The sequence below is a fragment of the Stegodyphus dumicola genome, chromosome X2, assembly GCF_044657685.1.
Source record: "Stegodyphus dumicola isolate Sdum_Otavi_A_Nest chromosome X2, ASM4465768v1".
Taxonomy (NCBI): domain Eukaryota; kingdom Metazoa; phylum Arthropoda; class Arachnida; order Araneae; family Eresidae; genus Stegodyphus; species Stegodyphus dumicola.
Genome location: NC_140781.1, coordinates 28642802 through 28670385, shown reverse-complemented (window position 1 = coordinate 28670385; position 27584 = coordinate 28642802). Strand labels below are relative to the sequence as shown.

Genomic DNA, 27584 nt, shown 5'->3' with positions numbered 1-27584 from the left:
AACCATTCTGTTTAGCTCCTGCTTTACTTTTTCATCCAAAGGAAGTGGCACTTTATATGGTGCTGCAACATGAGGTATGACATTTTCTTTTATTTTTATCTTTACTGTGCGATTTAGTTTTCCCACACCAGTAAACACATCTGCAAATTCCTGTATCACTTGCTCTGGTGTCTCTTCATTTTGTTTCTTTTCCTGCTTGACTTGATACACTCTTTCAATCAGACCCAAGCCTTGGTAAGCCTGAAGACCCAAAATAGGAGATGATTCCAGAGTAGTTACCAGAAATTTGAGAGTTTTTGTCAATTTTTTAGTTTTACAAGTAAGGTAGCACTCACCTAGTATTGGTACTTGGTTGTCACTATAATCCAATACTGGTTGTTTATTTTTCTTAATTATTGATTTCTCACTCCACTTTAACAATTCACTCTTAGGTATAATGTTAACTTGAGCTGCAGTATCTAATTTGAAGTTCACTTCGTTCTTATTTACAGTGATCTTTTGGTACCAGACTGATGGTTTATTTGAATCCACCGTGTCAACAGTTTTTACTTCCCCCTAGGTAAATAAACTCTGAGTCGCTAACTTCCGTATCTTCAACGGCTTGCACTCTCTGTTTTGGTTTGGTGCGACACGTTTTCTCCCAGTGATTTTTCCCACTGCACTTTTGGCACACCGTTCTTAACGTGGCACACTTTTTTGGCTCATGTTTCTCCCACATCGCTTGCACTATTTTATTTGCATTATCTGTGTGGGATTTGACCGATCTTTGTTTTTTCTGAGGGCATCTACGGAGATTTTGTTCTCGCTCATTTCAGTGGCTTGTTATTTGCTATGTTTGGCCGCATTGCATTCACTGATGATATTTTGCAGCGTCTTTTTTGCTCTATTTGTCTCTCATATTAGCTGTTTTTGTAACGCTTTATCTGAGATGCCTTGCACTATTTTATAACGGAGCATTCTATCTTGCGCTTGCCCATAGTTGCAATCTACTATTGCACATCGTGGCCTTGAGTAAAAGTCCATGAATTTCTCTTCTTTCTATTGCTTTATTTCCAGAAACTTGAATGATGCATAAATCTCATTTTGATAATCTGCGAAATATTTGTTGAATTCTATTAGCACTTGGTTCAATGACACTTCATTGCTGCCCGCTTCTGGCTGCAAATCAAACGATCGATATTGCTTTTTTATTTCGTCACCGCAAACATGTCGAAAAAGCGCAGTTTTTTTGCTTTCTGACTCTTGGCTATATCTTAATACCTCGATATAGTCCTCGAAGTCTTCCTTCCAGTGTCTCCAAGGTTCAGAAGGGTTTGATCCAGCGTCAAACGGTGACAACGTGGGCAGGTTATGCACCATTTTTTATTCCAAGTTTTTCAAATGCACGTAATCCTTAAAATATTAATTTATGCATTAAATTCATGAGCATGGTTAACTCTGACATCATGTTATATATGTTGACTTGTCAAACATAGATAAATTACAGTTTATTTATAAGATTAAATTAGATTACTTATACATAAGATAGACATTGATGCTACATGGTTGGTGGCAAGTGACGAGAGTGTGACACAGCACAAATACCGTGTACTTGCCTAGCTAGTCAGGTAAGAGGCACTGCCATCTATCGGCTGCAAGTAATTAATATCTAACAAACTCATGTTAATTTAATGTTCATTGACATTTTGTATATGAAAGCAGGCAATCTTGACTGAAGCTAAATACGATTTCTGGGACTGTAGAAGAATGACAGAATATTTGCATTCTTATTTCAGTTACAGAAACTTTTCTTCTTTTCTGCTTGAAGTATGCTTTATAATAAATGAAACTGAACACAATGCTGTTTATGACTAATATGGCTGCATGGTTAAATGAAAATGTAAAGGCAGCAGATGATTGCAATGAAAAACGGATTATGTACAAGAAAAAGAGCCTATGAAATAAGTTATGAATATTATGAAATCGTATGAACTGATCATATAAATAAAGGGTTATTAAAAGTTAAGATTTTAATCCCAGCACAATGCTGGGTGAAGATTATTATGCACTTTTTTAACTACAAGGATTTTAACTTTCATAAATTCGAGTCACACATAAATTGCATACTGCCCTAGTCCAAGTACATGGTCGATTTTTAATATTTCAACAAGTACATCCTTACTAATGTAATTTAATCCCTGCCGATTTGGGGATTCATGAATGGTTTAAAATGATTTATTTTTAAATGTTTCCTAAAAATATTCTAACTGTAATATTACAAACTGTGAATTGTGAAACGCCAAATTAAAGGTAATAAAAATATTTTAGAAGTCTGATTGTAACTTTAGATTTTTTACCTATTATTACACTTTGGAACAAAATGCAATTAAATGATTTTCTAAATAGTTTTTAAGAGATCAATGTGAGTTTGAACTATTAATTATACAGGCATATATATTTTCAGTGATAGCATTTTCAAGCTGTAAGCAAAAATAACAAGGGGCTTTGCAAATTAAACACAGTTCAACATAGGGGGTCACTCTAGCCCAGTATAACTATAACTCTAGCCACTATAACAGTATAAGATGGTAATGTTAAGACTGTTTCCGGATTATTTATGTAATAATTGCTATATTTTTTATACATTATGACTGCTAGATCTGGACTGATGTTTATCATTTTATATTGTATCACTAGAATGGCCAAGCTCCGCCCAGCCGGTATAGTGGTTAGGAGAGCATACTGCAGTACCAAAAGGCCCAGGTTCAAATTCCAGAGAAGGCATGGTTGTAACTGTCTGTCCCTTCGGAGGGGCAATGGTGGCTGCCTATTAGTTGCTTCCACTATAAAATGGCCATCACTTCTGGTCTTAAAAGTGGCCAATCTGAATAGGCAAGTGCTTTCATGAGATTTAAAAAAATAAAAGAATGGCCAAGCACGCGTGCATCATTTCCCTAGCAAAATCCTGGCAAAAAGATTTAAAATGAGATAAAATCAATTTGGTAAAAGGTGTATATTGCTTTAGGCAATGCTCTGCTAGTAATTCTTCTGTCTGAAAAATTGGCATCTATTTACTTACATTTCTTTATAATAATGATGATTTTTCTTGGAACTGCATTCATTAATGTATGATACTGAACTGCCACAGACATAAGTCACTTTGAAGAACACAGGAGTTATATTAATACATTATGGTACAAGACATCTTTAAAAATCCTGTAGCACCCACATATTTAATTATTATTGACATTACATGAAGCACAGACATCCTGCCTCACAGGTGTGATAATATACACCGATTCATAATTGTCACTGAGATTTTAGCTCACTAGTGACCAAGTAATAAAGTCTCTGAATACTGGTAGTTTGGCCTGGATTTGATTCCAGGTAAACAGGCTGACTTCATTGGAGTTTTCATGGTTTTCCTCATGTGAAACTAGGATATGAGAAAGGACAAGGCCTTAAAAATGGCATCATTTTCCCTTAGGCAACTAGCCATTGATTACTTTGCTATAATTAAATAAAACAAACTAAATAAAAACCACTGTGATTTAAAACGTTTATACTGCAATAACGAATACAGCGAAAAGGATCTCCAAGTTTTGCGCTTAAACAACATCACATCTATAAGCTACTCTCAACAACATATAGGAAGAAACATTTCTCAGAATTCTTGTTTCTAAAATATCTGACTGGTTGACTTATGTGAAAACCAATTCTTTAGAGAAATAAATTATGGAAAAAGCTTCAAGCTAAAAAATTTTCAGTTCAGTTTTGTCCCATGTAACAAGGTGGGACACAGGCTCTGACGAGACATGTTTTGGCTAGGAACCTTTCAGTGATAAACAAAGTTGCTTCTTGGGAAAGTCTCCTCTAATCTCACACATTGTTAGATGTGATAACCCCATTACAGGTGTTTGATATGTTAACCCCAGCAAACTTTGGTTTAAGTCAACAATCCCAGACAGATAGTTTATTTTGCATCGCAGTGGCAACCAGTCTCCTTAAACTTTTCATACATCTGAATTGTCTTGTCTATAGGTATTTCTGTTGGATATTTCACACAAAATCTCCACTTTACCACCTAACTCACTATCAAATTTTATATTGTAGCATGATCTGTATTATATCAGATATATTTGTATTCACCCTTGCATTACACTGCAACTTAGCATTATGACAGTCACCTAATGGCTAAATCCATTATTATATGGATAAGACCAATTACAAGTAAAAACATAGAGTGAATCTTTATGAAGTGTTTTGCACTATTTTGCTGCAATTGCTAGAGTAAATGAAATATAAACTTTCAAAACCACAAACAGAATTATGAATCACACTGTATTTTTGTTTGATAGCCATGCACAATGTTCCCATAAGCTTTCTTCAAGTTTCAATCATGCACCACAAATGAAGAAGTATATATTTCTTCTAAATAAAGTTAATATAAATATATATGTAAGAAAAATAAAGAATATGTAAAAGATTAAATTAGCAGTGTAAATTAATTTCCCTTCTCTATTCTAAAAATAGCAACATCTATTTGCACTGCGTCATTTCAAGAAAAATCTATGTAATATGACTCTTATGTAATTCTGGTGATGTAAATTGAACTAAAACTCAAGCATCCAATAATATTTTTACAGCAATATCCAATCAAAATGCTTTGAGAACCAAATCTAACTCAGTTTGACTTAATATTTCATCCTGAACATTACGCACTTGCTTTCTATGCTTTGCCTGAGCTGGACTGCAGTCTGTTTGCTCCTTCTTCCTGTGTGCTTCTCCTAATGTGCCGACTTGTGTGTAACCGTAACATGTTGTTGAAAATAAAACTGAAGATTTAATCTGCCTTCGCCTCCAATTTTCTAGTCATTATAGATCAACACTTCGACACCATCAGAATTCCTGCTTTTACCAAACTTGAAGGCTCGCAATACTTCTAAACAAACATATCCATCAATAGGGCTGTTCTCTGCACTGGTGGCCCAGGGTGCCAAGGCAGTTACTTGAAAAGGCCTCCGTTCCTTGCGTAAGGTAACTGGCCTTTGAGAACTGCACTAATACATTCCACAATAAAAAAAAGTATAATAATATAAAAAAATACATATATAAAGCAGTTACATAAAATTTTAATTAAACATTACTGCTACACATTTTTTTTCCTATTTACATCAAAATACATAAAGAAGAAGTATGATTAATAGAACTGAAGAATGTTCCTAAAGCCACCCAGAAGGCATAGTAGTTGCAATACCAAAAAGTCCAAATTCGAATTCTGGAGAAGTAAATTGTCCTCTCATAGGAAGGTAACAGTGGCTGTCTATTAGGTGCCTCCATAAGAAAATGACCACCACGTTCAGCCTTAGTAATGGCAAAAGTCTAAAAGCGGCTAGTGAATGCAATTAAAAAAAAAGTACGTTCCTAAAAATTATCTATTACAAAAAAGTAAAGCAAATTTATTTTTCGTTTGTATTCTCCAAAATAACACTTCTTTAACCCTTTGCGGCGCACTATACGTTAACATCAGAATTTCAACAAAAAAGTTGTACGCAGTCCATTTAGTCCTAAAGGAGTATACAAGTAAAATTTTGTAAAAATTGCACTTACTGTTTTAATTCTGTGGGTGTTCCATGAAATGGAACACTGCGCCGCCAGAGCTTTTAAAAGTGCGACTAAGCGAACATTGCAGTGAAACCCAAAAATGGTGTTTGTGTTGGTGTATTTAATTATGGCAAAGCACACTAGGGCTATCTGCCTAAGGGGAGGGATACCTTCGTGGAGGACTTTCTAAGGGAAACTGGCTCGTATACACGTTACACATGGGGAAAACCACAAAAACACCCATGCAGCCAGCCTTTTCGCGGGATTCGAACCTCGGATCGAACTACCAGTGTTCAGCGACTTTACCGCTCAACCGCTGGTGGGCCCTGAAGCCTGAAAATGAGTAGAAGCGTTTGTATAAGAATGAAAAAACTCTGTATTATGGCTGCATACATGGTTTCCTGGATATACACAATATTCTTGAATATATACGGATAAATGAGATAAATATCTATATACACAAGTCCTATATAAAAAATATTTACAAATTTTCCTATTTCTTAGCTTCGTGAAATTTTCAAAGCAAGTCACACCTTTTTGATGGAAGCACAAACCAACTACAATTAAAATAATTAACTATGATTAATATTAACAATAAAGAAAAAAAGCCCATAATCTATACATACACGAAAAATATCTACACAATTATTGAAAATAAACGGGAATGAGACTAAAAAGGGACAGCAAAAAATTCCCCCAGGTCTAAGTAAAGATGAGTCAAGCTACTAATAAAATTCCCACCCCAAAACTACTCCCAAAAAATTCGAGATGCCAATATTAAGGCTTTCATAACACAAAACACGCCTCACGCCTCAATACTGCTTTGTTTGAATTCATTCCCACCCAAAAAACAACGGAAACAGAAAATGTAAACAACGGATGTTCTCTCCTAAGCACAGATGTTCTGATTCGTAACAGCATGAGATCACTAAAGGCGCAGTGTTCCCGCTAATGGAACACCTGGGTTTATTCAATGATTCTGCGTATGTTTTTTGTGTGAAAGATTAAAAAAAAATATAGAACAAATAATTTGGAGTACAGCCAGCAAAATTATGCCTAATATTTTTTCCAAATAACATTTTTTACATCGTTAAAAAAAATAGAGGAAATTACTTGAAAAAAAGTGGATTTGAATAACACATAATAAATGAAAATTCTGTGTCTCCTTGTGATATGCTGCTATCTACTGTTTAAACAGAAAAGTTCAAAGTATAATATACAGGCATTTTTATCTATTTATGGTTGAATTTAAAGGTTTCAGAAGCGATTCAATTTGGGTGTTCCATGTAGTGGAACACTGAGCCGCAAAAGGTTTAAAAACATTCTAGGAAAATTTTATGTCCGCATAAATATAACCACGTAGTTATAAGTAGATTAGGAAATAAAATATATTTAAGTGAAATTTGATTTTATAGACAAATTTGTAGCAAAATCATATTTTCATATCAATACAGTTTGCACAGCAAAATGTAGTTGGTGTATTTCACAGCATATATCGCACTTAGCTTTCAGTACTAAGTTCCGAGCTCTTTAAAAATATTCACATAAATTTTCCTCAGAGAGCTAGTTTATTGGTAAATTGTACTTCCCTTGATTATTTTTATTAAGTATATTCAATTTACGTTTGCATGTTTGGGGCTGGTATTTCATCCATTTTACTTTCCCTTGCATTTATTAGTTGAAGCATATTTTGTGCAGGTTCTTTGTTAAGCTACTGTGTCTTGTGGCAGGTATTCTCACACTTAAGAAACTATTGAAACATGTGATTTCACCTTACTTCTGTTTATCTACATTCCAGCTCCTTACAGCCTTATCTATTCAAAATCCAGATCTTTTGATTGACCTCCTTTACTTCTGTTCCTCGGATGTCCTTCTTGGGAACTGCAGTTAAGATTCATTCATGTAAGGTGCCCCTGGGGCTTCCCACAGTAAGTAAAAGTGTGATGTTTCCAGTTTAATTACCATCAGATATTGGTTCAATAGCCATCAGATATTTAATGTTTTTACTGTGTATTCATATTGGAATGCAAGTTTCTTTTATATTGGCCCAATATCCATGACATATTTAATGTTCTTACTCTGTATTCATATTAGAATGTAAGTTTCTTTCAAAGGACTAATATTTTGGTAGTTAACAGTATATCCATGACTACTTTTAGTTTGTTATATTTTTACTGTAACCATGTTCTTTAGAAATTAAATCACTTACACAATTTTCTCTCAATTTTTCAGACAATACAATCACTTAAAAAGGCAGGGGGGGATATGAGGAAATGTGGTACAGTCAAATACTGAAAAACCACCAACTTCTGAAGTCCGCATTGCCTCTCAAAATATAAACATTTAGTTTATAGGTTCTGGAAACCACAACATGGAGTATGAAATATCGAAGAAAAAATACTTACTGCATAATGACATCATAATTACTGAATAATAATAAGGGAAATACCAAATTATTGACATCATGATAAGAGTTTTTTTCCCTTCCAATCTGCATCAAGGTAAAAAAAAGCAGATGATTAACTCAACTCTTCTTCACGTTGTTGTACTTTCTGAGCTTTGTTATTTTACAAGATTGTTTAATGATGTCGTTTTTTTTTTTTTTTTTTTTTTTTTTCTATCTGGATATTTTGTGGATAAATTAAGAATATTTTAAATTTCAGCGCTTTTTAATACGACACATAAGAAACGCAATCGCGATTTTACTGCTTGCAATGTTGAAAAATGTAAACACGTTGCATTGATGGTAATGAAAAAAGTGGAAATTCTGCTAAAGGTGGAGGCAGGTGCTACTGCTCGTGTTATAGCGGAATCATATGGAATTGGAACACGGACTGTGTACGGTATACGGAACAATAAAGAAAAGCTGTTGTAATTTTACAGCAACAGTGATTCTAACACTGGAATCTGAAACCGGAAATCTTTACATGAGGCGAAATCGGCAAACCTTGATGCTGTCTTGTACGAGTGGTTGCGGCAGCGAAGGAGTGATGGGGTACCTATTTTAGGACTACTCCTGAGAGAAAAGGAGAAGCAGATTCATGCTGATTTAAAAAAGAGGAGCCTGATGTAAATGAACAATATAATATAATCAGTTTACATATGTAATAATAATTTAATGCATATAATTAATTATTGCATTAATATATATAATAATTTAATTAAATGTATCGAATACACCTTATTTATTTTGCACGTTTAGTCTCAATATTATCTTTTCTGTCCTGAAATTCGCAAAATCCGCACAAACTCTGGTCCCAAGCATTGCAGATTTCTGGACTTCTACTGTAATAGAAATTCAAACACAAGTAAAAAATCATTTTACATTTTAATAAAAAAAAATAATTTGTGAAGTTTTCAAAGATTTCCCAGGTAAATGTATTCTATTTCAACCCAAAAGCAATTACTAAATGTACAAGTACAAATAAAATTAGAGTAGACCTCCCTTGAGCTTACATATTTTGGGATAGTTTAGTTGTTTCTTTTGTCTATATTAAGTCTTGAACATGAGAGTAAAATAAATGTGATCTATCGACAAGCACAAGGTAATCAGAAAACGAGATTTATAAAAAAAAAAAAAAAAAAACTAGAAATACTCTGCTTCATTGTTGATAATGCTTAATTGACCATACACAAAATTATAAGCCAAGCTTTTTAAGGCTCAAAAATCTTTCATACTTGAGAGGTTATCACAGTCTTAAACAGGCTATAATTATATCATCATGAATTGTAATTCTTTTCTGGAGAATTCCAGAATTTGACTACTAATCTGCATTTTGTGAAATGAAATGCTGCCAACATTTTCCAAATTAGTGATCTTTCACTATATTCTAGAGTCTGCAGTGTAAAATATTAATCATGCTATTTAAGTAGGATTAAAGACACTTCACTAGAAGTAAGTTATAGTTCAACAGTAACTGAACATAGAATATATACATTATTTCATAACAATACTAAATCAGTATTTTAAAGGGTTACAATTACAAAGCATAGTATGCCAATTATGGCATCTTTCAAATATAACACTTTCTACTACTACATGTTTAGAGCGAGATAAAATATGCAACATTATGTTCAAATTACTTTCGTTATCACTGAAATAAATGATTTGACTTATAATTTCTCAAAATATTTACTTGACCAAAAACATCACATTCACATAAGTACAGTTATTTAAAAATTTCAAGTTTTAGAATAAAAACTACTGTCAGCTTTATGCAGCTCAAATAACACCCTTAAAGTATTTTTAATTATCTGTAAACATAGAAAAGAAAATTTACGTTACAGCCGTTTATTCTTAATTTCCACTTTCAACACAGGATACATATAATTTAAAAATTTACTTCCTAAAATAAAAAAACTGACAACTGCTTAATTTTTCCACAAAGAATTTACTATACATACCTAGAAGCTGTTGTTACTATGGCATCAATGGATTCAATAATGCGATGCAAAGCTGAATCTGTTCCTATAGTCATATCAGTACCACAGAAGTCATTATCAATAGAGCCAACCATACCGACAATATTAAGATGTCCACACTCAGCCCTTTTTTCAGCTGTAATTACACCTGTTAACAGACACATTTCATAAATTTATTAATATTATGCAGATGAAAAATTTTCCAGTAAGGCAAACAATTCATCACATCTCAACAGAGTGCTGCTTGTATCACACTTTGCTTAAACCAACAAGCATACTAAGTAGCATATAAAACCAAAATACATCTTAATAAATACAGATATATTTTGCCCACAATTGTAGCTTCTGGTGTAGGGTTGTATGCCTTAGATAACAAACAATTTCATCATTGACCTCTAATATATCTGATAATCTAAGAAAACAGAGTAATCATCAACCCTTTCGCAACAGCACACCTTTGTTTCAGATGCTTGTACAGAACGGAAGGGAATCGAAGGCAGTCACTGTACAGGACGAAGGTTTTGCATCGCTAAGCCTAGTTTTATAAAAAAAATAATTTCACTTCTAGCACCGTAATTTTTGGTATCATTTAAATTATTACTTGAGCTCTTATATATGTTAAAATTAGCACTTAATAAAATTTTTCTTTATTTTACATGAAAATATACTTAAAAATTTCCTTATCTTGTAAAATAATTTTTGGAAGTGCTATTCAAATTATTCCAAAGTTTTAATTGATAAAATCCATCAATAAAGTTTAACAACAAAATAAAGACTATTTACAGTAAGAAGTAACAAAATTTAAAATGATGACTGTGGTAAATCTCGAAGCACAAAGAAGTATCACTTTCTAACTCTTTAGTAAAAGAACCATCACTCTCATCTGCATTAGTAAATGGTTCATTAACCATACGAGGGTATTCTTCCTCTGATAAATAGTGCCTTCCCGCCATAATAGATTGGAGGAGAGGCTTTCCGAAATAAAAAGAGAAGAAACAGGAATATATATCTGAAGGCAATGCAAAACGTAACAGTTTTGCATTGCTCAAAGTAACCCTAAAAGACCATATATATATAAAAAAAGGAATTGGATATAAATCAGACACATTAATATTTATATTAGCACGCGGCGATTTAAAGAGCCCACCTCTGTTTACGCTTTCCCAACCCCCCCTCGCAACAGTTGATGAGTAAAACTTGTGTGTAACTGCTACATGTTGCTGAAAATAAAACTGAAGACAGAATATACAAACAGAATATATCAAACTCAAGTCAAACAGCAAACTCAAGGTCAGAAACCTAACACTGTGTTCATTTCAAAAGTAATGGACATAGGATGCCATTCTAGTGGCCTTCAGAAAAACGTTCCAGCTTAAAATTCATATACGCATCACCCATCCTCTGAATGCAATCTCTAGTGACGCGTGGATGGGACACCTGGCTGTAAGAGATGTTCTTAGGGAATGTGTATACGGGACACCCGTCCTGAAAGGGTTAATCACTTTATTAACTCTAACAGACTACTGAATACTCATCAGTATGGTTTCAGAGCAAGCCTTTCCATTCATGGCTGATGCCTTGGACAAACTATAAATCATTATTATGAATAAGTTGGCTAACTTACATACATTTATCACACCTATCTACATTCTGCATACCTTCAATTCACTATGGTGGCAATTCACGGTATGATAGAAATTTAAAAATATGGGCCATCCTACTTCTTCGATCTTCTTTACAGCAATCTAATAGGCATGTGTAAGCTACAATGTCTAAGCCATATGACACACATTAAAAGAGGCTGCTTACAGGGATCGTGTCTTGGTCTTCTGCTGTGGAATATAGTGGCAGACATGGCCTCGGTACTTTTTGTTGAAACAACAATGTGAATATACTAGCTTATGCTGATGATTTTCTGTTAGAGGTCAAAGGATACACTAGAAGGGAATATGAGACAGCTGTAATAACAAGCAGGTAATCTCTTTAGCAGTTAGGCTAAGGAACACAAGCTTATCATTTTTGTGTCCCAAGAGACAATGAATGCTTATCAAGTTCATGAAGAAAGTACATGCACACTCCCTGTGTGGATCTCAAGGGAAAAAACATTAAAATAGTGAGATGCCTGAAATGCTTGGGTGTGATTACTGATGTTCAGCTACACTGGCATGATTATGTATTGCACATTAAACAATGCTTATACAAACTCTTGAAGTCTCTGAATAGAACTACAGCTACTAGGTAGAAAGTATCATCATGGATGCTCAGAATCTGGAATCAGACAGTAGCAGAACATGTAGCACCACATGAGGCTTCCGAGTGGGCTTCCCATATTACCATAAACATGGCACAACTTAGTTTTGTACAATGTACCTTTCTTCTGAGCATCTGCCAGGGATATCACATCTCTCTGACCAGTGCTGTAAATGTGCTTGTTAGACTTATCCCTCTTAACCCAGTAGTATAGCAAGAAAGTGCTCTGGTACGCACATTAAGACACAAAAACAATACAACCCTGTGAAATCGCATTTATCTCTACCTGGAGTACAAACCTAGTTACCGATATTGCCATGTCACCTGGCGGAAATTAATTATTATAACAGAACAGAGATCACTGTCTTTCCTGGACCCATATATTTACATAGACAGCTTAAAGGGGGAAAGGGCATAGGCTGAGGCTTTTGGGTGCCAAGAGGAATTCATGTATTACTTTCTTAGACATGGAGACTGGATAACAATAATTCAGTGTTCCAAGTAGAGTTGACTCCATTAACCCTCTCAGCATTATTGGATGAAAAATTCTGCATAGAAGGATGGCTTTCCTATTTATTACACGTGAAAATTTTTGCCAGATTTAATGTATCTGATTTTGGGTTGGATGTATATTGGAAGAAAAGGAGTCAAGGTACAGAGTGAGAGATTCGTTTTTTAATTATAATCAAGAAAATACCATTTATTCATGAAACTCATAATACTCACAGTATTAAAGCAGCTAGACAGTGCTGTGTTAAATTTGGGCACTTCATGGCGATCTATACATATTCGGCATCCAATTTGCATGCCATTCAAGGACAGCATTGCAGAAACAATATTTCAAGGAAATCCAAAATTTTTTAATCTCCCTGCCAGATAACAACAGGATGAAATGCCAGTGGGTTCATGCACACAGTGGGCTCCATGATAATAAAAAAGGGGATAAAACTATGAAATTGGCTGTCAGTGATCTCAACACAAGGATTTGCATACCACAAAGGCTCTCATAATGGGATAATGACAGAAGATCTGGGATGATGCAAACACAGGAGAGTGTACACTTTTATACCAAAATTTTCAGCAAAGTCACATAGCAGTATATAAGAACTCTCACAGTTTTTCAGAGGTTATGGTCTATATGTGTGCTGTCTGCAATGTTCCACTCTTTGGGACAGTGAGCATGAATGAGTGTGACAATCACTCAACATAACCTTGACCACTACTTATTGAAATGCTCTGAAACAATAACTTTTCATCTCAGAAAACCATTTACCATGCATGGGGTGGCATTAATTACCACGCATGGGCCAATACTACCCACAGCAATTAAACATCTTCAGAGCTGCACCAATGTAGCTTTTAATTTCAGTTTGCAAGAATAATTTAAATTTACTTAGTAGTATGTAATTCTACTTTGGTATGCATCGTTATTTTGTCTATAACAAACGCATTAAAGGCCTTTTTGTCAGTGCAAATTAAATATTCCATTCTCCCCCTTCCTTCCACTATATGATTTATAATATACATATTTTCACAACAGTGGTACACTGGTGCACATAGCTGGGACAAGGTTGAGGTGAAAAATAGCTCAGAAGCTCAGGAAAAGAGCACATAGCTCAGGCGAAAAATTAGAAGTCTCAAATTATCCATGAAAAATTAGAATTCATTTAACTCTTTGAATGGCATGAACGGCTCTGAGATTTTTTTTGTCACTTGGCATATTTATTACCTTATTAGCTTATAGTTTAAGATGTTTTGCTTTCTTACTTTCTTGAATACTATAAATGTCATCTTAATGAATGTAAGTTCATGAAAATACAGACTAAAATTAGTAAATATACAAATTTAGCTAATAAACACTGTTTAAAAACAGCTCTTTACAGCAAATCCAAAAAACCTGCGTCCCACTCAGAAGGTTATTATTAAACAAATTGTTCATTTTCAACTTTAAAACACATCAAAAAGACCTATTTTCAAAACATATTTACAGTAACAAAAGTTTGTCAACACTATTTTTATGATAACTTAAATACACTGCATTCCTGATGCTTCTTTACTTTTCTGTATATAAAGATTGCCTAGCTGATTTCCATCATTCATACTTTCTATAGCCATCTTCTCAGTCAAGATGGTGGCTTTCAGTTCACATTTTAACGCAGCTTAGTGTCAACATAATAAACAGCAAAATTATTTAAATTTGAATTAATTGATTTATTTATTACTTTACAGCAATCAAATTTCTTTAATACATATATTTTAATGCATTAATTCCTAGATAAAGGTTAAAAAAAATTGGGTTACAAACAATCTAACTGAATTAAGAGAATTAGTGGGATTAATTTGCTTTCTAAATGTGCTACAGTATAATGGTACTGTATGTACCACTTTTTAGCATTACATTTTTTTGGGGAATTGCCACAATGAAGTTGGTTTATATTTTCAGAAATAAGCTACACAGACAAAATGTGATCATACTGCTGAGTAATTCTCTACTGCCTCCCCCTAACTTGGTGCAGTAGCTCTTATTTCATCCCAACAGCAAAACAAGCCCATCAGAGTCAACAAACTGAGTATTTCTGCTAAATTTGTTTTAATAATTCTTACGTTCAATTGTTCATTGAAATGACATTCAGAGATTTATTTAGGATATTTAATAAAAAAATAACAAAAAGGCGTTTATAAAATAGACTTCTACTTGAAACTCATAAAATCATTAGTGAATTAAAAGGAGGAAAATAATTTTTTGTTATTAAAAAAATAACAAAAAGGCGTTTATAAAATAGACTTTTACTTGAAACTCATAAAATCATTAGTGAATTAAAAGAAAGAAAATAATTTTTTATATAGTTTAAAGGAAAAAAGAGATTAAACAATACTTTTTACAAAACTACAATTTTATACCATGAATAATAAAAGCTTGAGGTAATCTTGATAAATTCAAAAAGATAATGTCTTATAGTTTTAACAATGCAATTCAATTTTATTATTTAGGCATCTACACTTTTAGGATTCATAATGCACAATGTAGAAGAATTTTAAAGAAAATTATTCAATCTCTTGTTCCTCTTAAACTGTATAATAAATTATTTTTCTGCTTTTAGTTTATTAATGATTTTATGAATTTTAAAGAAAAGGTTATTTTACAAAACATTTTTTAAAAAATTTTCACCTTTTTAGTCTGAATGACACTTTATCAATCAAATTGTTCAATTGAAAAATCATTTTTCAGCAATGAATAAATAACCACACTTGTGATTCCTACATCTGTTACATTAAATAGTAAGGAGGGGAAAAAAAAAAAAAAAAAAAAAAAAAGCAGCAATTTTCAAATAAATCCAAAGTTAAGTTAAAATTTCATATGAGATTCATTTAAAAGATTTTATCCACTCTATCTGATGTTGCAAACAATAAAATTCTGAGAATTTTACTTTGTTCATTAAACGAAGAGATGAGCAAAAAACCGTTTTAACATTTAATTTTAAAATATCCAAATCAGATTTCAATAAACTTGCTGCACCGCATTGTATGGTCATCCATAAACACAGAGTGCACAAAATTTGGACTCGATAGCTTACCAGGATTTGATCATAAAAATAAACAATTTGAGACAGAAAAGTTCAATATATCATATTAAATCTTTTTCTTCATTTTTGTAATATAGTTTTGGCTTGCTCCAATTCTCATTATAAAATACATCATGGAACAAAATGTACAGTTTATACTTTTTCCCAATGTGCACATATTTAATTTTCCTCAGAACTCTGCTCTTAGTTTCATTTATGGTTAGTCTTAAAAGAGTTATAATTGTTGCTGGGTGGAATCTGCATCTTATTTTCATTTTTTGTTAGCAGTGTATTGGTAAGAGAATTCATCGCTTTTTCTGAGTTATTCTAACATTTATAATCAAATAATGAGATGACTTATTCACTATTCTAAAAATAAAAAGGATTTAAAATTTTGAATTAATGAAAGAATCAAGGCAAAATGAGTGGGCTAGTTCTAAAGTAACAGATATTAAGTTGCAGAACAGAAGGAATGAGTTATATTCAATAATAACTAAGGTTCTCGGAAAAGAACTGCAGTTACTCTTCAATGGCCAAGTGGATATGAATACTACTAGTACATCTATCGAGGCTCAGATCCCAACTTACATGAGTCCTTTTATATATATATATATTTTGCACGTGACATAAGCAACAGCCATTTCCCTTAGAAAATCCTACACTGGTGTAAGAAATTAAAAGAATTTTCATATTTGATCAACGATCTCCAGAACTACTGGACAGATTTTAATAAAATTTGGTGTGAACATAGGCTGATATAATACAAACAAAATAAACATTCAACAGTTATAATAGACACACACGTAACACTCATGGGAGTCTGACGCAGCAGTTGCAGAAGACACAAAAGAAATGGGTTAATAGGGGTATGGTCCCCTCTTACAGCCATACAGCATGATGTTATACTGGAAATAAGGCAGTTTATCAGAGCCTGTGGCAAATGGTCCCACTCATTCAGAAACACAGTTTTCAGTTCCTGGATGATTTTCAGAGGGGGGTTGCGAGTTGCAATTGCTCTACCCAGAGCATCCCAGACATGCTCTATAGGGTTGAGGTCTGGAGACCTGGCTGGCCAATCCATTCGGCGAATATCCTCACTCTCGAGAAATTCATCGACCAGAAGAGCTCTATTTGGCCTCGCGTTATTATTTTTAAGATGAACTTGGGGGCCCCTTGCACCCCGGAAAAGGCGAACATAGGGCTCCAAGACCTCATCCCTATACCTCACACCAAACACAGAGCCTCTGTCAAAGACGTGAAAAGGTGCATGGCCATCCAACATGATGCCTGCCCAGACCATTACACCGCCACCGCCATAATTGTTGATTTCACGGACATTGGAGGGTAGGTAGCGGGTCCCTGGCTCTTTCCATATGAAAGTACGGCGAGAATCGGTGTTTAGGCTAAAACAGGACTTGTCGGTGAACAGAACGGTCGACCATTGCTCCATACTCCAATCACTATGCTGCCTGTACCATGCTAATTGGACTCACCTGTGCCTAGACGTGAGTGGGATGCAAACAACCCTCTCTCACTCAGTCTTTTGGAAACAGTCACCATTGTTACACGGGTTCCTGTGGCTACATTCCAAGAGAGCTGAGAAGCTGTATGCCCTCTGTTACGCTTCACTAAAATGGACAAATAGCGATCTTCTCTGGCCATCGTGACTCTTGAACGACCTTGCCCAGGCTTTCTCTCAATGGATCCAGTATCCTGGAACTTTTTCCATACGTTACACATGACACTGGGCATTAAAATTAAACTCTCTGCATATCTGGACTTGTGATTGGCCTGTCTCTAGCCTCCCCACAATTTACCACCTCATTCCATCATCTAAATGTTGGTGGTTATTCATGTTACTGTTTCAATGTGAATTTAACTGATTGCTGCAAGATAACACCAAGAAATTCGCCGAGGTGTGCTAGCTAACGCAATTCGTCTTACCCTCCATGCACTTATAAAGCCTGTTTTTCTGCTGGCTCCGCCTACATGCCCGTGTACGCTTACTTATTTGCCAGACAAGATTTGCATTTTTATCTAGAAGCAGTGGTTTTTCCTTCAGTTCGGTTCTTTTCATGCAATTCGATAAAATATGCAAATTCTTTTAATTTATTTCACCGGTGTATATGCAACCATTCTTTCCCCGAGGCAGCTTTTGTCTGCTTTATTTTAGTTAACCTAACCAAATTGCTTTTTTTTTTTTTTTTTTTTTTTTTAACTTATTTAAGATTGAAAGTGAGACTGAAAAATAAATGACTCATGTATTATATAATTTTCATTAGCTAGTGTTGCTAACCATTTATACAAATGCTTAAATCATTGCAATGAGCTATAAATAATAGCATTTTGATGCGAATAAAGTAAAAAAATAAATATAAGTTTTCTGCATCAAATTTAATACTGCAAGGAAACAAAGAAAATGCTATGAAAAACTGTAATTGTACTTTCACACAAAACTGCAGTTTTGGATCCTGAGTTTCAATACCAATGAACAGGCTTTCATAGTTTTTCCCATATGTAGTGTAAATATGGACCAGTTATACCCTTAGAGAGATTCCCATAACAGCAACCTTTCTCTTAGCCAGACAGCCCTCATAGGTTTGTCATATTTAATTGAACAAAGAAGCAATGATATTAGAGGAATAATCATTTATGTACAGCAGATGAGAGTAAATATTGAAAAATGTGAGAATTTTGCTTCAGAAATGAATCTGTCCACAGAACTTAAGGAGAAACAAAAAGTTAACAAATCAGATGGTCAAATAAGATAATTCATTTTCAGAAAATAATATTTCACTGCAGGCTAAGAAAAGTTTTAATCTCACAAACAAAATGAAGATATGAAAAATTTAACGAGATGTCTTTCGATTTTCATTTTCTAACTGGAAAGAAACTAATAGAAACAACTAAGGTAATTTAAAAGCAGCAGCTTATAACTTAGCACTTAAATATACAGATGATACAAATGCTTCAAAAATTTCCTCAGCCCTGTCTAGTGGTAATAATAACCAATTGTTTCTGGATACTAAGCTGTTTCAACTTTAAATCTTTCAGAAATAATTCACAAATACAGTTTAGAATAGTCTACATTAAAATTTACACTAGCATTGCCAATTTATCCTTGCTAGCAGTGGCACCAGCTTCAAAAAACTTTAAAATATAAAATTATGCAGGATCTACACTTGGTTAAGAACTTTCTCTCTGTAAAACCTAAATTAAGTAATAAAATAATTTTGGGAAAAAATATTGATGATTTTGCTTCTTTAAAAAAAAAAAAAAAAAAAAAGGAAAAGAAGAAAAAATTTATTTTAAAAAGTCAAAATTAGTGCAGCATTTTAAACATTAATTGTATTATTTATACCATTTCAGTGTTATTTGCTAATAAACAGAAAGGATTTTTTTAATTGATTTTAATTAAAGACACTAAATCATTACTTCTGAGTATATAAGGCTACAATTAAAAACATACAATTTAGATTATTATGATACAAAATACCTTTGATAAATATGATAGTCTACAAATATAGTTAATTTTACTCCATACAGGGACATGTCTTTACTTTTCTGCCTTGTGAAAAAATATCTAGGCACGAGTCAGCTGGTACATTTGATATCTTTACAAGTTCTGTCGGAACTTGCATCTCCAGTGTAAATTCTGCATAACTGTATTAATAGATGTCTGATAGATTTGTATGGTTTTGGTGTATAATACTGAAGCACAGCATTGCACTTACATTACAATAGTTTTGTATTGTTATACCTATGTACTTTTACTGGTGCCCTCAGTGTTTTGGTATTGCAGAAGTATAGAATTTTTGAACAATGTTTATTTAACTTATTGTAACCCATATAGTACAGTATTATTATGTCTGTACTATTACATAACTGTTAAGTATTATTATGTAACTGTTAACTGTCATGTGCATTATTTTTTAATAATGTAGATCAGTATGCTTGTAATAGTAATGTATCAGTATTTTATATAAATCTACTTTAACAATAGTGACATTTTGAGAACCTTGAAAAAGATAGCTCCATTTCAAGCCAAAGGAAAAGCACATGCGTTCTCCTCTTCTTACTTTATTCAGCTTAGCAGCTGAACAATTAAAACAGAATGCTTTTAGCTGCATGGCTGACTTTAGCCCTACCAATGTATTTTCACTGCCCTTTCTAACAAAGACAACTCTTGGGTCACATGTCTCCAAACATGTGAATGACATAAGAATCTCTAGATGGGCTTAAACAGGCCAATAAGCCCTATTCCCATGCAGACTAGCTGCTCCTTCAGTTGAGTATACATTTAACAATATTTAGAAAGAATAACAATATAATTAAACAATCAACATTATTATTATATTAGAACAATTAGATCAATTTATGCACAAGACCCATGAGATTTCAAAGCAAAGTCCTCCGCTTAAATACCAAGAACATACTGCTTTTTGCTGTATTTTTTTAGTTCCCTCTAAACAACATTTTTCACCACATTTTGTGTACTTTTCTAACTAGCATATATTTATTATCTTGAAACAGTCACACCCTTTAGTTTCCCATTGTTATCTTAAGACCTGATTAATTACGACCAAAGACAAGATTAGAGAGGTTGGGGAATCCTTAGTTGATCAATGATCCCCCTGAAATTAAGAATGCTGTGGTCACAGACATATTGTAGGCTGTTAAAATGTTTGGACAATAGCTCTGGAGCTATTAGAAAGGAAGCTATAATTTCTGTAGTGTTCCAGCTTGTCTTATAGCACTTCTAGATGGTTCAACGGTTTGGTGTGTCTTCAGGTGGCAAGTGGAAAACTTATTTTTGTATGACCTGAGGTCTCCTGCAAATGATATCAATAGCTTAGTGCTTAATCTGGGAGCATGCTTTCAACTTGAATATTTGAGGTGTCATGTCACAGCCTCCAGGAATGCAGATTCTGTCATATATATTTCACTAAAGAAGCACTGAACATACACCTTTGCTAACAGTGGCACTTGTTAACAAACTATATCAATGATTTTAGAAGAAACGAAGAACAACCATTTATTTTTTACAGTAGACAAAGATGGTGCCATTAGGCAAAGCAGAAATACAGCAACAGTGGGATATCCTTAGTCGTGAACCTAGAAAGTGAATGGCTGCCCTCCTACATATATTTTTAAGAGAAGCATCTCTCTGATTTTAAATTTTGGAAGATTTTTCCGTATAGTGCACTTTTTTTGTTTGTTTCTTATTTTGAAGAATTTTTAGACACCAAATAATTCTTAGTTGCTTGAATTTTTTCTGTTAATTTGAACACAACTTGCAAGTCTGAGAAATCTCAATTAAGAAGACATGATTTCCAGGATACTTTCAATAATCTGAATATTTTGCTAATCTATAAATGTTTGAATCAAAAGTCCACTACACTCCTCTTTGTGATACAACTATTTCCTCTTGTTTTTTACATAGACTGTTATTTCTTCATTGTATTACTCAATTATTTGACATCTAGCACATCCAATCTCTCTACTCTGCATTGTTTGGATACTTATTAATCTTGCAAATTTTACATCATAAAATTTGAGACATTTGAACATAACATATAATTTTTCTGGTTTAATTTAGGTATTGGAATCTTATTTTAGTGAAAAGTAAGGACTTTATTCCTAAGTAGAGGCTCATGAGATTCTCTGAAGTCATTTGAATTTAATCAATTTATCTAATCTGAATCAAATTTTAAAAAAAGACTTTAGGAGTTACATAAATTGAGGTAAAATTTTTCTTACATATATGCATGCATATAAATTTTTTTTTAAACTGAAGATACACAAATAAAATAAGTCACTTTACCTGTTTTAACTAATTCATCTAATAAAGACGACCATTCTTGGCGAAAGATATTTGAACCTGTCAAACTACCATCTCCTCCAATGACAACTAAATCTGTAATGTTGTGCTTTACTAAGTTTGCAGCTGCTTTCAGACGGCCAGAGCGATGAATAAATTCTTTACATCTAGCACTTCCAATGACTGTACCACCCTAAATAACAAATAAAAAAATGGATTTTGATTATATTGAGAAAAGGTCTACTGATTGATTGCAAAATTTCATGCACTGCATCATACATAAAACAGTTACAATAATTCTCTATAACTGCCTACCAACGTTTTACAAGATCCATATTTCCTTTCTTGCAAAAACTGCAACTTTTCAGTTGAAAAATATTCCATTTTTAACACCTTCAATTTTAACAATATTGCTTGGACAACACAGCCTGGCACTGACATGATGGATGATGATTTGAATGACTAAAACTGGTCACTTTTTTAATGACATAAATTTCCATACTGAGTTTGGCTAGTTGCTAACAATGCTTGCTGTTTCAATGATGGGAGAAGGTCCATGAAAATATCTACTGCAATCCTATTAAACAGATACAGAAAACCTTTTATTAAATGAAAGCCGGATCTTGTCTGTATTCTACAATTTCATCTGCTTGTTTACAGCTCTACTTTCATTCTATTTTCTCGCACAGGATACACTTTTCAAAACCTTTAAAAATCTAACTTAAAAATAGCTCTTGTTTTAGCATCTGACAAAAAATGATTGCAGATATAATCAGCCTATTTTATTCTGCCCCACAATGAGGCGTATTGAACTTAGAACTGAATCAAGTTTCTATAATTGGTGAAATGTAGATGAGTTTTCAGTACGCCTCTCCACAATCTCCTCAGATGCAATTCTTGGCTTATTTTCCATTGAAACATGCAAAATACCAGAATTTTGTCATGATGCTGTCTAAAATTGAAAATTATCACCCATTTATACAGTACATTTATATAGCCAACATTAGTTATAGTGACTATTTCATTAAAATAATCCATGCCAATGTAAGATTACATTGAATTTACATTTGCTATAACTACTTGTTACCTCCTTTTCTGTATGATGTCAGAGGTTATTAACCCAAACATCAACAGAATCATTAAAATTAAACAGTGATCAGATGAAATCCATAAGAATAGAAAGAAAACTAATATCTACATATATTTCAAAACATGAATTAACAGAAAGTCAAGTCACATTATTACATTATTAAGTACATTTTCAGTCTTGACATCCTTGTCCTACAGCCAGTGAAAAAAAGCATGTAGCATACAGCTTTTACATGTACATAACGAGGGATGTCAGCAAGTTGTCAATACAATGATTCTTTGTTTAACGCTGAAAGGTTACATTTAACATATAAAGGAATATTAATATCAATCCTGCATTGATGATACTAATCACAGTATTTAACAGGATTGGGAATTCAGGCACTGCTAGGAATTAGATGCAGGTAACAAAAATGATGGAGAAAAATTTGCAATTATGCAACAAATTCTTTTATGACGGTTAACTAGGAAGATTGTAATTACAGATTGGTTTCTGTGACACATTCTAAAAACATCACATTAAGATTTGACTGTTAAGGAGTATAAGAACCCCTTGGAGATGTCAGTAATGCAAAAAGTAAAAGATAAATTCCATCTACCAAAATAGCTACATACCTAGAAGTGCGTGAAAACACTGAAATTTTTGCAGGATAATATATTAGGATCATGAAAAGAAAATTAGCTGAATGGAAGTTATGAGGAAGCTACTGCAGAAATTCAGCATTAGGTGGAAAGCAGACAACTACCTATTCCTCACACCTAGATATCAGTTGATGGAAAGACTCGCTACCAGTACATTACATAATATTTATACTCCTCAGGAGTTTTAGATGTCCTTTTATTAGCTTCCTTCCTTCTTCAGTGGCATAACAGCCCAGGGTGGGCCATGGCCTTCTGAAGAATTTTCTTCCAGGCCTCTCTTTTCTTGGCCACGGTTTTCCAGTTAATCACTCAGAAAATGACGAGGTCTCCTTCCAGGCAATCAACCCATCTGAGGTTGGGTCGGACCCTAGTTCTTGTTCCAGTGGGCTTCTACATTGTGCACTCCCTGTTCATTCTAGTAATGCGGCCAGCCCATTTAATCCTTTGAATTTTTATGCATTTCACAATGTCAAGTTCTTTGTAGGTACAGTAAAGTTCTAAATTTGAGCGTCTGCCAAACATCATCAACTTGTATTCCTCCAAAAATAGCTTTTAGTATTTGCCGCTCAAAGATACCAAGGGCATTTTAATCTTTTTGTGTCATTGTACAGGTTTCTGAAGAGTATGCGAGTAGAGGTCTGATTAGACATTTATAAATTAATAAATTTGTTTTCCTTCTAATTAAATTTTATTTTAAATATTTCTTTAATCCATGAAAGCATCTATTGTCAGCTTTAATTCTCTTCTGAACTTCAGGTATAATGTTGTTATTAATGTTAATCTCAGAGCCCAGATATATAAGGCTATCAACTTTCTCAAACTTACAAGTACCTATTTACAGGTGAGTAGCCCTTTCATTAGCTACATACGGCAAAAAATGTTTCATGTAGAAAAGCATACTCTCATTCAAGCTCTTCTGCAACGACTTATGATAAATATGGAAAATTACTAATCATTTTCTTTCCAGAAATTTCTAATGGGGGGGAACACAAATTCTTTAAGATATATGTTTCTCATTCAGCTGAAGAGTTTTAAGAAACTTGAGTTACAATAGTCAAGGCTAAGTTTTAGATGCCAGATTTGACCATGGACCTAATATATGCTTTAATACCTCCAGGTGTCTGAAATGTAGTGAAGATAATTTGATTTACATATATAAGTAAAAGAAAGAGAAGGAAGTCACATGTTTAACATAATTACTGCCAGGATAGGTGACTGCCTATCAGATAATACTACCATCAGCATGTGTCTGTGTGCAGCAGGCAGCAAAAGAGTTCAGATGTTTATCAGACTACAAGGGCAACTTTCAATCAGGAGCGTAGCTAGAGTTTCCAGCGCCTGGGGACAACTGAAGAATTTGCGCCGCTTTCTGTGTGTTAAGAATGGGAAATATTTCATTAAAAAATTTCGTAGCATCAATTTGGCGTCCATTGGATGCTGCACCCGGGGGCAGATGTCCCCCCTTGCGCCACCCTAGCTATGCCACTGCTTTCAATGTGTCCTAAATTTTCAATGAAAAAAAGAATTACAAATGATTACGGGGGGGGGGGGAGTTAAGAATTTGAAACCAGTAAAGATAACTTCTTTAAACTTATTGCTAAAAGTTATAAAAGGGAAGAAATGACTGCTGGTAAATAGAAGAAATTTTTCACAAACTATTTGCAGGCCTCTTGGTTAAAGTCTACTACGTATCAGCTATGTAAGTTGGTGTAAGTCACATGCTAACATAACATGATTCACCTTCCAAAGAAACTATAGAGGTTCTAGGTAAATGCCCTAAACCAGTGGTTCTCAACCTTTTGACTAATGCGTACCTTCTAAACAAAATGGAAAAACTTTAGTACTACTACATTTTATAATTATTATTTTTCAATTTTTCAATAGAAATATTAAAAAATTATACATATGTTTTGCCATTTGCAAACCGTACTCGCTATTTGAATTAAATATGCACGCATTCAAAATATTAGATTACAAAAATTGGTTTTCATTTTAATTATCAAAATCCAAGTTATACTACTTTAAAAGTAAAATTTAGAGTGAAATTTAGGCCTGTTTAAGAGAGTTCAATTTCTTTATGTCTGGTCTTAATTTCACTTAGCTTTAACCGTAAATCAGGATGCACTTTTAATTTTGTTCTGTATTTATTTTTTAAATAAAACATGAAAGAAAATCCTTGTTCACACAAATAGATTGTGCAAAATGGCAATAAAATTTGATAGCTTTATTTGAAATGCCTTTCTTTCTTTTCAGTTCAGTCAAAGTTGACAAGTGTGTTAGTTTTTAAGTCTTCAGTTACAGTTCGATCACAAGAAATATTATCGATTGTTCTTTTTCTTCACTTAGCACCGGTTGAGGATTGCTGCCCTAAACAAATATGCATCGAAATTTCTCACAAAATGGGCTCTGAAATAAATGATCGACAGTTGTACCCATGGTCATAAGGATTCATTGAAAAAAATGGCTGCAGTTTGTACAGGAATACCAGCACCAGAGTTGAACTGATTGGTAAAAGGTTTTCTCATTCATGATATTTTTTTTAAAATGGTTAGATATTTGAATATCAAACATAAAATTGCCAAAAACAAATATACAGGAAGAATTGTTGGATGTACATCAACACAAAAACAAGGGGCGGAGGACAGTTCTATATATCTTCCCTTCTATTCATCCAGTTGCTGAAATTCAACATGCATTTTCACGTCTCTAATGCATGACTTGGGATATATACTAGATTAATATATAGATTTGTTCTAATATATGTAGGTCAAGGGGTAAAGTCACTGCACACTGGTAGTTTGGTCTGGGGTTTGAATCCTGGCGAACATACTGTCTGCATGTGGATTTTCATGGTTTTTCCCATATATGTGTACACAAGCCAGGTTTCCTTAGAAAGTTCTCCACAAAGGCATCCTTCTTCTTAAGCAGATAGCCCTCAAGTGCTTTGCCATAATTAAACAAACCTAACCAAACCAATCTGATATATATATACTTTGACACAAAATTGGACTTTTTCTGAAATGACATGGCATTTTTTTTCCATGTTTCAATTCTATGATTCAAATTCAATACCAAATTTTGGTAAGAAATTTAAGGAGTAATTTAAGAATTTAGTTTGGTGCACTTTTTTCTTTGTGCTAAAAATAATTCAATTGTCAAACTTCTCAATTTGTGATAACCTATTAGTAGCTAATAAATAATTGCATGAGGACGAAAAAGAAATGTCATTTTTTTTTTAATATGAAAGTACCTAAAACAAGCAGAAATTGGAGATTAAAATTTTTGAGCTAAAATAATTTGAGGAAGATCCAAATTTAAAAAAAAAAAAAAAAAAAAAAAAAAAGGCATTAAAAATGTCTGAAATTTTTCTTTTTTTTTAAGAAAAAGAAAATGACAACATGATGGTTTTAAAATAAAAAGATGAGGACAAACTTATTTGAGAAAACTGAAATACTTGAATTAGACTGCAGAATTATAAAAAATTCTTAAAAATTGATGAAGTTAAAAATATAAATACTTAAAATCATAATACTATTTTGCAGAATGGAAAATGTTTTTAAAAGAAAAAACAAATTTATCACAAGGCAATTCAGAACTTTGAAGAGGATCTTAAAAGAGTTTTTTCATCAACCCAAGAATTAAAACTTTCTGGTCAGCCTTTCCATTTAACAAAAAGTTTATTTCCTTTTCTCGTTATTTTCTCAGTTTTATAAATTTCCTCTTTTTTTTTTTAATCATACTTAATATCTCCTTTTTTAAAGCTATTTTTGAATAATTCTTTTTCAAAAAATTTCCTTTAATTTCTTCATTATTTAAAACTTTAATATAAGACTAGGAGGATCAGAGTTTAAAACTTGAGAAACAATAAACTGCCTACTCAGTTTCGTATCCTAAGAGCAATGATATACTATCAAATTACTGAACTTATATAAAATAGATGTAAGTAAACTGCACAAAATATTAGAATATGAAGGTAAAATTTATGAAGAAGATCAATATACATAATACAGTGACATAATGAATGGAAATAACAATATCTACATTCACTGCCATGTTGCCAACCAGTTTTAATCAATAATAAAAGACTGGATGCTATTCTTTTGTATACAAACAAATACCTACCACTAGGCAGTCAAATTGTAGAAATGTTTGATAAGCCTACATTTTTAAAAATAAAACATGAAGTTAGGAGCATTACTATGAAAATGAAAATT

At 33.2% G+C, this 27584-nt stretch overlaps 1 protein-coding gene across 1 annotated transcript in view; it reads right to left on the bottom strand.

The window, feature by feature from the left end:
* Positions 1–27584, bottom strand: part of LOC118185622 (ATP-dependent 6-phosphofructokinase-like) — a 116680-nt gene that overhangs the window by 67619 nt on the left and 21477 nt on the right. Inside the window, exons 4-5 of the mRNA XM_035355510.2 lie at positions 21643–21832; positions 9988–10153 (exon numbers count right to left, since the gene is read on the bottom strand). Of these exons, the coding sequence (XP_035211401.1) occupies positions 9988–10153; positions 21643–21832 (356 nt within the window). The remainder of the gene's footprint in view (positions 1–9987; positions 10154–21642; positions 21833–27584) is intronic.